This window comes from Thecamonas trahens (genome assembly GCF_000142905.1).
Source record: "Thecamonas trahens ATCC 50062 unplaced genomic scaffold supercont1.43, whole genome shotgun sequence".
NCBI lineage: Eukaryota > Apusomonadida > Apusomonadidae > Thecamonas > Thecamonas trahens.
In genome coordinates, this window is record NW_013657637.1 from 206,809 (window position 1) to 218,089 (window position 11,281).

The 11,281-nt window shown below is 64.3% G+C and overlaps 2 protein-coding genes across 2 annotated transcripts in view; both read right to left on the reverse strand.

Moving 5' to 3' along the window:
* Position 1: 1 nt before the first annotated feature.
* Positions 2–7,123, reverse strand: AMSG_08675 (uncharacterized protein; the record flags this gene model as incomplete). The annotated part of the gene is made up of 3 exons (XM_013899642.1): positions 2–39; positions 66–4,276; positions 4,863–7,123. 3 exons carry the CDS (start codon positions 7,121–7,123, stop codon positions 2–4), a joined length of 6,510 nt encoding a protein of 2,169 aa, XP_013755096.1.
* Positions 7,124–7,386: 263 nt separating this feature from the next.
* AMSG_08676 (uncharacterized protein) overlaps positions 7,387–11,281 on the reverse strand; it is a gene marked incomplete at its 3' end in the record, with an annotated part of 4,892 nt that continues 997 nt past the window's right edge. The window contains exons 3-5 of the mRNA XM_013899643.1: positions 9,554–11,132; positions 9,169–9,304; positions 7,387–9,030 (exon numbers count right to left, since the gene is read on the reverse strand). Of these exons, the coding sequence (XP_013755097.1) occupies positions 7,387–9,030; positions 9,169–9,304; positions 9,554–11,132 (3,359 nt within the window). The remainder of the gene's footprint in view (positions 9,031–9,168; positions 9,305–9,553; positions 11,133–11,281) is intronic.

Consider the following 11,281-nt stretch of genomic DNA (forward strand, 5'->3'; position numbering starts at 1 on the left):
CCTAAGCGCAGCCGCGTCGGCTTCGTCGAGCACGATGGACTCCACGTCAGCATCACCGGCCGCACGCGCATCCAGCACGTCATTGGAGACGCGCGCCGCCACGCCGGGGGCCGTCGCCAGCGTCACATGAGGCCGCCGTCCGGCATCCACCTCGATGCCGCCCAGCGCCACTGCCAAGCACACAATCCCGCGCCCGGCGACCAGCTCGACCGCATTCACCTCGACGCCATCAGCCAGTGCCGCGTTGGCAGTCTCGTCAAGTGCTCGGACATCACCCACCGTCGCCTCGGCGATGTACCGCAGCGTGACGTGGAACCCGATGCGTGCCCGGGCATCTGCGTCGGCCTCCAGCGCTGCACTGTCACCGCCGGCCGCCGCTACCGCGCGCGCCCACGCACTGTCTCCTGACGCCGTCGCGCGCCACGTGCACATTGCTCGGCTGAGCGTTGGAAGCGACAGCCCGGCAAACCGGAACCATGGCACAACGGCGGCGTTCACACGTGCGCTTCCGCCGTGAGTAACCCCGTCGACCACCGCACTCACAGCGACATCCAGCAGACCGTCTGCGTCGTAGATCCGCGAGTGCAGGCCACGGACCTCGTCGAGTGCACTTGCCAGCGCCGCAGCCTGCTCCCCCCACGAGAGGCCCGCCATCGGGTTGCCCTTGCGACGGCCGGAGAAAAGGTGCTTGATCGTCGCCAGCGGCTCGGCATACTCCGCGAGGGCGAGTTCGGCTTCGGCACTATCGCAGATCCCGAGCGAGACTACTTGCCCCCCAGCCGCCTCGGTTGCAGCCACCACCTTGTCGCCGTGCTTGTACTTGCCGTCACGGATCCTGCTGTGCAGCTTGCGGACGGCAGTGGTGTACTCGAGCCATGCTTCGCGCGACACTGTCGCCGCTTCCACCGAGCTCGCATCGCTGGCATGATCCGGCCGATCCAGCACGCCAAGGTACGCCAGTGCGTCCATGACCTCGTACCCACTCGGCGTGCTGGCCAGCCGTAAGACAAGCCAACTGGCATCGTGGATCAGCGATGATGCGCCGCGATTGTCGTACACCAGCACCGGCGTCTTGCCTGCCGCTCTTGCTGCATCCACTGCCTCGTTTGCCCGTCGTTTCAACTCGCGCGCCACCGTCGCGCGGCCCACCGTCGCCTGAATCTCATCGTTAGCGAGGACCGTCACAACGGCCTCCTCGCCGAGTGCCTCCTGCAAAGCAGGACAGAGCTTGGTGAGAAACGTTGTCTTGCCCACTCCTGGCTCACCCGGCACAATGACCCGGACCACCGTGGTGCCGCTTCCATCTTGTGCCGTGGAGCTTGCCATTAGATCGGGAGTAAAGTGTCGCAGCGGCGCCTTGCCACAGTTGACCAGCAGCATCGGCGTCACAGTGCAAGGCGCGGCCATCCTGCCGCTGACACGCAGCACTTTGCCAATGTCGTCGTAATGGATGATCTGCTGCCAGCTGTCGTCGACCACACTTGCAGCCGCCAGATCGGCGAGTACCTCGGCCTTAAAGTTGAGCGCCGACTGCCGCGACGCCCGACGCGCAAAGACCGGCACGCGGAGCGCGCCAGACTTGCCCAGGATCCGGTAAATAGGCCCGAGCTCCGACTGGATCCGCCCAGTCAAGACCAGGACAGGCGCACCTGCCGCCACCACCCGCGAGAGCAGTGCAGGCATCGCCACACTCGCCGCCGCCGTCGTCTCATCAAACAGGGTGCCGTCAAAGTCAAAGACGTACACAACCTCGCCTGCGCCCGCAGCCACGCTCTCCGTCATCTGCATCCTGAGCGCCGCCAGCGACGCCCAGTTGGTGCCTGCGCCCAACGCACCGCTGCCCACCGCCGCCATTGCGGTTGTAGCAAGGACCGAGACCTCGCCCCCGGTCTCGAGCACAGCGCACACCTCGGCCGCCACCGCGACCACCAGCGCCGCGGCATCGGGGCCAGATACGCTCGCGCTGGCGCCGTCAGCCGTCACGCTACTCAGCACCGGAGGTGCGTGCTCGTAGAACGGCGCCACAACGTCGCCCACCCACTGGTGCACGACACGGGTCTGGGTCGGGTCTGCTCGCGGGACGAGCCCGATGCGGGCGCAGCAACCGAGGAAGAGCATGTGCGCATGCATCGATGATGGCAGCAGTCCTGGCCGCCGCATGTGACGCGTGAACGCCACAAGTGCGGTCCGGCGGGAGACGGTGTCAGCCTCAGAGCCCGCGGCTATCAGCGCCGCACGCACCGCCGTGTTGGCATCCATGATTGTCCACGCCGACCCATCATACACGATGTCGACGAGGAGGCCTCCGGCAAACTCGAGAGCAAGGACCGGGAAGGCGGCGTCGGTGACGATGCGGCTTTGGAGGAGGTCGTCTCCAAAAGCCGCGGCAATTGCAGGCGCCAGCTCATCCAGAGGCGTGTTGGTCAGTAAGTCGATGTCGGACCCGACCGGGAGCGCTCCGCCGAGCACTGCAAACGAGCCAAATGGCCGCAGCGCCACGGGCGGCAAAGTGCTTGATGCCCACGCCTGTAGCCGCCGATAGCAAGCCAGTTGACCGGAATCTGGCCCTGCAAAGGCGACGTCGGCGACCAGCGCGTCGGCGGCGGCCGACGTCATCTCACGACAGACAAGATACATGCTCATGGCCTGAGCCCGGGTCAGTTGCGGCAGTACCCGGCCACATCGGGCCGGGTACGCAATCGACGGCGTGCGCAGGCCCGACGGGATGCTAAGCACAGCCCGGGCCAGCGAGAGCACATGCTTGATGCCTCCAGCTGCGAGGGCTTCGCGCGCAAACACGCGCGAGAGTGGCGGCAGCGGGGCCGCCGAGCCACTCGCAGCCGACATGCTCCGTGCCCACTTGACGATCGTGGTGACCACAACTGGCGGCATACCATCGAGGCGTGCGACATGGGCGTGAAGCGCCGAGTCGTCGAGGCAAATCAGAGCTGCGGCGTCGACGCGGTCGAGGGCACGACCGAGGTTAGCGACAGCGGCGCCAAGCCGGGCCGGGAGTACCGGGCCAAGATGACGGGCAACTCCGTGGGCGAGTAGATCCGGCGAAAGGCCGCGAACCGCAACCCCAACGTCACCGGCGAGCGCATGCAGCTGCGAGACGAGCAGGTCAGCGAGCAGCGCGTCGTGCGATGCCAAGCCGAGATCGTGAAGGGCGCACCACATGGCCGTCTTGACCTTGATCAGCAGCAGCGGCTCGCCAGCGGCCGACTCGACTGCAAGCACGCCACCCTCAAAGCCCGGCTCGCTCTCGGCCTCGATGGCGGCAACAACGTCGTCGACCTCGGCGGCAGGCGGCAGCGGTAGGCGCCGCGGGATGGGCAGCCCGATGCTGGACGCCACCGTCGCTACATTCAGCATGCGGTAGGCTGGTGGGTGGGCAACGGCGGCGATGAGATAAGCTGATGGCTTGTCGGCCGCGACCGTTGTTGTCAACTCGGGATGCCGCAACTCGATCACGTAGGTGACGCCCGGCTCGAGGCGAGCGGCGAGGGCGGGCAAGTCGACAGCTTCGCACAGCATACGGTGCATGGGATGCCCGTGGCGAAGAGTGGTCTTCTGTGACTCAATCAGCAGACCACTGTTGTCCGCCGCTCTGGGCGTCAGCTTGATGATGGCCCCATCCAGCTTCTCGCTCATGGCCACACCCGCTCCGCCCAACACCGCCACTAGCGCTGACAGCGAGACCAAGCCCGGGCGGAGGTCAAAGAACTTGAGCAGTGGGAAGGAGAGCACAGAGGTAGCAGGATTCGAATGTTCGGGCGAGTGGCTGAGAGCGGGGATGCCAGCGGCAGCCGTGGCCACCGGGTCGACGAGCAGATCATCGGCGCGACCACGGCCACTCCCACTCCCACCCCCACCTTCTCCACCACCATGCTCATGCCCGACACGGACCTTGTGCCCGCGGACATGGGCCAGCCACGAGCCGTGGAAGGCGGCAGCGTTGGAGTATGCCACATGGGCCGTCCCGGACTCGCATCCGATGGCCGAGACCAGGAGGGCAGACTCAGCCAGTTGGGCCCGGAGCTCCCCGACGCCGGCGGCGTGTCGGGCGGCAGTGTCCAGAGCATCGATGACCGCCATCGGTTGGCGGGCAACTGCCACGGTGGCCAGAAAGGCAAGATCACCACGGAGCTCCTCTCCCATTCGCCCCGATCTCGCCATCCCGGCCATCGCCTTGGTCGTAGCCTCGGCTGTCTCATCCGCAAGCGACTCGGCCGCCGCCAGTGCCGCTACCAGTCGCGGCGATGGGTTCGATTCGCTGCACAGAGGTCGCTGATTATGGCTACGAGCGCATCCGCCAGCCGAATGTCGGTCCCTGGACGGTCTTGGTGAGCGCATGCCATGGCGAGTGCGGGAAAGAGAGCGGTGCTAGCTCGCGCCGCTATCGCTGTCGCTGTTGTTGTCGCTGTCGCTGGCATGACCACTGTCGATCGAAGCGATCGAAAGCTGTGTCGCACAGAACGGAAAAGAGATGGCGGAGAAGTTGGTGACTGCGATGGTTTAGAGAGGCGAGCCCGAGCTCATTTACTGTGGCCATGTCAGTCTCGCCGCCAGTCTTTGTGAGGGAGCGGGTGACAGGGGATGGTGGCAAGATCGATGACGGCATCAACACCTCGACCTGGAGCTGAGCCGAGAGTCGGTGGCGCTAGAGGGCGTCGGGCTAGAAGACGCCGCGCTCGGCGACAATGAGGTAGATGTCCCGGGCGAGGGTAAGAGACCGATAAGAGCCAGCCAGTGTATCACCAGGCTCCAATTTCCGGGGCTCGCGCATGGCTAGCGGCATGGCGCGGGTCGGGTACAGTTGCTGGGATCAAGAGGTGATGGTGGGAGGAGCACCGAGGGACTTGCGCTCGGTCATGGTTGTGGTGATTGCCTTGAGCCAGGGGGTGCGGTCGTGGGGCGAGTCGAAAACGAGGACGACGAGATCGCCGGGCGTTGCTGAGGAGCGGGAGCGGCGGACAGAGGCGGTATCCACCGAGGAAGCGGTGGCGGTGGAGATGAGCGGGGTGAGCGCGATGGAGTGTGGAAAAGTGTCCGAGATGAGCGGCGGGGTGTCGAGCAGGTGCATGGCGTCGAGATCGTGGGCGGCGGTGACGACACGTGTGGAGCGGATGCGCTTGCGCGAGACGATGACGAGAAGGCCGGCGAAGAGGTAGGCGTACTCTGTGCGGGGCTTGAGAATCGAGTTGGCCATAGTGTTGCGCTTGATGGCGGAGGGGACAATGACGCCGATGTTGAGCTCTCCCTCGGTGATAAAGTTGCGAATCTTGAGGTCGGGCGGGAGCAGACCATCGGGGTCTTCGAGGCCTTTGAAAAAGACATCGAGCTTGTTGAGGTTGTCGGCCGTCCGCTTCCACTCGTTGATGCGGGAGACAACGGTGCCGAGGTTGTCGGCCGTCTCGACGAGTGCGGCGTAGTCGACGTCGTTGGCAGCATCCATTTTGCGGAGAAGCTCGCGGAGGAGAAGCGGGTACTTGCAAAGGCGCTGGATGGGCTTGATAAGGAAGGAGCCGAGCGGGAGGCTCTTGGTTTTGGGATCCTCGAACCGAGCTTGGAGAAAGGCGCGGAATTTCTTGGACGACGCTGTGAGGCTCTCTAGCGTGTTGAGCGCCCGCTCGTGGTTGGACGAGTACGGAGTGTAGACGACAAGGATGCGGCGGAGCTTGTCAGAGAGGATGTCGCCGACGCGCTCCACCCATTTGCGCTCCTTCTGGCGCTTCTTGAACTGCAACCACATCTCGCGATGGAGTGGAAGAATTTCCTCCACGTTGCCAAAGAGCGCGTCGAGGTCGTCGGCGGAAACAATGTCTAACTCGCGGAGCGGGGTGAGGAACTCGTCGATGAGGATGAGAAGGTCGAGGACGTATGCCTCCTCGGTTTGGATCATCTCGTAGATGACCTCCTGGCAGGCGAGCTGGTTCTTGGTGAAGCCTGAGATGTCGAGCGAGTGGTACTCTGCGTACTCACGGAAGTTCTTGGGCAGAGGGCCGCGCTTGGGCGCCGCGGCAAGTGCGCGCGACCGGCGTGCAGCGTTGGCAGCCCCGGTCTGGGCTGTGAGCATGGCTTTGTGCGTCCGCGATGGTAGGTCGGACGCGTTGCGTGCCACGGGGCGGGCCGGGCCAGCACCTGCACCAGAGGTCAGCACCGCCGAGTCGCGCGCGGCGCGCACCTCTTTGCCCAGCTCGAGAACGTCGAGCGAGAACGCACGCCAGCAGGCGTCGTCGGCGGCGGGGCGGATGACGATCTTGGCTTGCGAGACGGCCTTGGTCGACGCGGTCTTGAGCGCGCTGGCGAGTGCGTCGCCGTTGATACACATCGCACGCAGTGAGGCCATGAGCGTCTTGACCGACGTGACCAGCGAGCGCAGGTTTGGCGCCACTTCTCCCGGGTTGCGCACCTTGATGGCGGCCAGGACTGGTCGGAGAGCAGCGGTGACGGCATCGATCTCCGCCGCAAACGGCAGGCTTGCAAACGGCGTAGCGCGCGGCGGCACGCCGCCTGACGGCGCCGAGCCAATCGATCGCGACCGCGGGGTGCCACCCGACTCGCGAAGCGAATCGACACGCGACGACGGCAGCTGCGAGGCCAACCCTGAGTCTGAGCCTGGGCGAGTTGACGAGGTTGGCGACGAGGTCGAGGATGCGGTCGACGACGGCGATGGGGCGCCCGCGAGTGACCTCCGATTTGCGCGCCAGTGATTCTCACAGACAGGACGGCCATTAGCCTCCATGTAACCAGCCACCAGCGAGGTCGAGCATTGCGGATGTGTGCAGCGGAAGTGATCGGGGAGAAAGGAGAAGCCGAGGGCCTTGACGTAGGTACCCAGCAGCGGTTCGTTGCAACCACATTGACAATGAGGAATGTCATTGGCAGCCTCATAGCAGGAGCAGCACATGGCTGACGAGGTGAGCGCGAGCGGTCCGACCGAGACAGACGTCCGCTTGTTGGCCCCCACCTCGTAGAACCTCCGCCCCGCCAGTGTCTCTCCACAGCTGGCGCACACAAAGTGCTCCCGATGGAACCGAGCGCCAAGCACTCGGAGCGCCGTCAGGTCGTCCTCCTCCACCTCTTCACCACATCCAGGGCATGCATTGTCTTTCTCCATAATGATATGTATGGTGTGTGTGTGTGTGTGTGTGTGTGTGTGTATATGTGTGTGTGTGTGTGTGTGTGTGTGTGTGTGTGTGTGCGTGTGGGAGGGAGGGAGAGGTGTCTACTGCCGTGCACGCCGTGCTGACGTGCCGGCAGTCAGGTTTTCGGCAAACGACTTTGCTTGCACGCCCTGCCGGTTCCGGCACAGTAGTGACAAGCACGAACCACGAGCAGAATGATATGCGCAAGCAGGGGGGGGGGGGGGGGGGTGTACTGTCACCGCTCTGTGGCAACGCCGAAAAGATCAAGGCCAAGGAGGAAGATATGGAGCGGGATGAGCGAGATGAGCATGGCGTAGAAAAGGACGCTGTTGGCCAGGATGACCACCGAGATGAGAAAGCCAAAGGTGATGAGGTGAAAGAGGAGGATGATGGCGCGAAAGAGCGTCGAGGTGGACATGTACACATGCGGGTGCTGGACGGTGAGCGGTGGGTTGTTGATGGCCTCAGCAAGCTTAGCGAGCACAATGGTGAGCGGGAGCATCATCCAGATGAGCGACCGCGATTTGGAGGTGACAACGAGGACAGTCTCGTGGCGGGGATCGTCATCAAGAGGGTCATCATCAAACTCTGATGCTCGCTCACGGACACCGTGCGCCTCGACCAGGCTCGGCGTCCAAAAGCCAAATGTGAGGAGAAAGAGCCGCTTGAGTGAGCCGACGACGAGGATGAACGGAACAAAGCAGCACGCACCTGAGATGTTGCTCGACGGGCGTCCGGAGAAGAGGACAAGAAGAACGATGAAGCAGAGCGTGAGGATGGCAATGTTGGCAAAGAACATGACGTCCGCCATCTGCTTGTCCAGCGGTGAGCACGTTCGCTCGATCGACCACATGCCGAGAAAGACCTGGGGCATGATGAGCACAATGAGCTGGATGATGTAGAAGAGGACAGCCTGGAGGAGGGCAGAGATGGCCTGGAAAATGAGCGCACCCGTCCGTCCGCTGCACGGCCGAAGCGAGACCAGCTTGATGGCCACAAACAAGAGCAAGTCATGGTGAAGAATGACGACAAACGCAGCCATGAACGCCGCAAGGAGCCACGGAAACGCCAGCAGTAGCGTCCCGCCGCAGTTCCACACCAGCACCTCGGCAGTGAGCGAGTTGAAGTACGCCAGAAGCGCATCGACCGAGAACAAGATGGGAGCTAGGTTGCCGAGCGGGACTACATCGGTAATGTCGCCAATTGATGGCAGTGAGCCGACGTAGAGCGAGAGCGAGCCGTGGATGAGCTGGAGGTTGATGAGGAGCCGGATAGCGTCAAAGACTAAAAAGATGAGCCGGAGGACAACAAGGACAGCATAGCCGACAGCAGACGTCTCGCGACGGCGCTCGGCGTACTTGATCGCGGCGTCGGTCGGGCGAGAGGCGTCGAGTCGGCTGCCGCCTCCGCCGCTGCCGATAGCCGCCGAGGCGTGTCCGCCTGCCGTTCCGCCGCCGTCACCGGTCCGCGCGCCAAAGAAGCCACCGGCCAGCGTACCGACACCGCGCTCGGCGACGGTTCGCTTGGAGCGGTCGGCATTGTCGTCGTCCGAGTAGTACGCCTGCGAGTACGAGCCGTCGTCCGATTCGGGCGCCCATGGTGCAATGGCACCGTTCGGAGGCGGCGCGGAGTCCATCGGTGAGCAGAGCGTCGGATACCACGCATGCTTCCGCTGCTGATGAAAGAGGACCAACGCAAAGCACAGCAGGAGCACGGCACCCACCCCCGCAGCAATAGTCCCAGTCGAGTCGTCGATCCGCTGATGGAGCGAGAACGGCACGTGTGGCGCAGGGAGGACAGCAGATGGCGCCATGTCGATCCACGCCGCAATGTACAGCCATCGATTACCAGACGAGGGCAAGCCCGAGTCGACGACAACCTCTACAAGATAAGAGTCATTGCTCGGCAGTACGCTGCTCAAAGACATTCCGATGCGGCTGGCAGAGCCCCCCGGGTAGGAGACGGTGTGAACAAGGCCGGTCGAGTTGGCATGGGACGATCCGTTTGAAGGAGCGACGAGAGGCGCGTCGTCCCATGCCAGAGCCAGAGCCATCGATTGAATGAGAATGGCCGAAGAGAGTGGCTTTTCCAGCGAGAAGCGAACAACGACTTGCGAGTTGGTCGACGAGGTCAAGAGCCGGGCCGAGGCGAAGCTGCCTGACGCCGTTGGCGCGAGTTCACCAGCTGAGGTCACCGCATTGCGGACCTCACCGAGAGCCGTTTCCCCTCCCAACAGGGTCGCGGGGAGGGCGAGGAGGATGAGCAGTGCGGCGAGGGTGGTGGGGGCGGTGACATGGGGATGAGGTGGTGAGGTGGGGGGAGGGGGGGGAGGTACTGTGAATCGGAGAGAGCTCAAGGGCCAGGGCTTTGGGGCTGGGCTGACTTTACCACGCTCTACTTACGAGATGGTGACGCGGGCAGTGGCAGGCGGCGAGATGGTAGTGGTGGCCGTGACGTAGTTGTAGACGACGGTGGCGATGGTAGAGGTCGAGGCGGCCGAGGTCGACGAGTAGCCAAGGGTGGTGGCAAACGAGTGCGGGACGACAAGCATGATGGTGCCTGTGACCGGGGTGGAGACAGCGCCGGTCGCCGAGTTGATGGTGGTGCCGTCGAGGGTGGCATCAACGTGGATCATGTTGGCAGTGGGGACGGCCCACGGCGAGTAGAGGGCAGAGAGCTTGGCGTTGAGGTCGGCCTGAGTGGTGGTGACCGTGACAAAGCGCTCGTCGGCCGAGAGGGGGAGGGCCGAGAGGAAGAACGAGCCGGACGGGACGTCGGTGGTGCCGGTGAAGAGACCGGCATGGACGATGGCGACCTTGGTGGTACCGGCGGGTGCGGCAGGCGCGGCGGCGGCGAGGCGGTCGGCGACGAGGCGGCCGACGTTGGTCTCCATCGAGCCGGCGTTGGCAAAGTCGAGGGCGGCGTCGGTGGAGCCAGCGGTGGCGGCGAGGTGGTCGGTGAAGGCGGTGGCGCCGGCGGCGAGCGCCGACTCGACGCCAGCGAGAGCGGGCGCCGGGGCGACGGCGGCGTAAGGCACGGGCATGCCGGTGAACATCGACGGGGCCTCGCGGCGGATGGTCATGTCGAGGCCAGAGAGGTAGTTGTTACCACCCGAGGTCGAGAGAACAGCCTTGCCGTTGGCGGCCGAGTAGCCGTAGGCAAACGAGTTGCCCTGGACCACCACATGGGCCGGGAGCTTGGTCGGGGTCGATGACGAGACCGAGGTCAGCTTGGCGTTGTCGGCCGAGGTCTGGTGGGTGACGGCCACAAGAATGTCGTAGTCGGCAGCGTGGGCGTCGGCAATGCGGGTGATGGCCACCGCCGGGTCCTCCCAGGCAAGCGCAGCCACGTTGGGGTTGGAGACAAGGCCGACAACGCCAAAACGGATCCCGTCGGCGGTGACGACGACAAAGTCCGAGGTCGAGTCCAGCGCCATGCCGTCGGACGTCTTCTTGATGTTGGAGAGGACCCACGCGAGCGAGCCGGTCGAGGCGGCGGTCGCGGTCTTGGCCGAGACGGCAAAGAGCGCCTCGAGCTCTGCAGGCGACGACGCGAGCTTGAGGTCGTTCATGCCAGGCGTGGCCACAATGCGCGAGCCGTTGCCCGCTGCCATGGCCGCCAGCGCGTTGTTGATGGCAGAGCCGCGGACAGCGGACGAGGCCGAGGTGGTGGTGAGGAAGAAAGCGTCACCGGCAAAGGCAGTGAATGTCTTGGACATATCGTGCGCTTCTCCGTTTGCCACCATGCCTCCGATGTACTGCAGCTTGCTCTCCGTTGACACGTCCGAGAATGCCAGCAGCTGGACATTGGCCACGCCCTGGGCCAGGATCTGCATCGGCGTCAGTTTGGCCATCATGGCCTCGTCGCGGTTGACCTGCTCGAGGTCGAGCACCTTGTTGTACACCACAGTCCAGCCCACAATAAACAGCACGCCAAACACAAGTGCAGCCACAAACATCAGGCCCTGGTTGAGTGTGGGGCCTGGCAATCGAACGCGTGGCGATGGTGGTGAGTGGCGGTTTTGATCAGTGGGGAAAAAAAGGTGTGGCGGGGCGGGGGGAGGGGAAAGTGGGGAGGGGGTGGTGAGGGGGTGGGGCGGGGGGGGGGGTGGGGGAGGCGTATGCAAGATG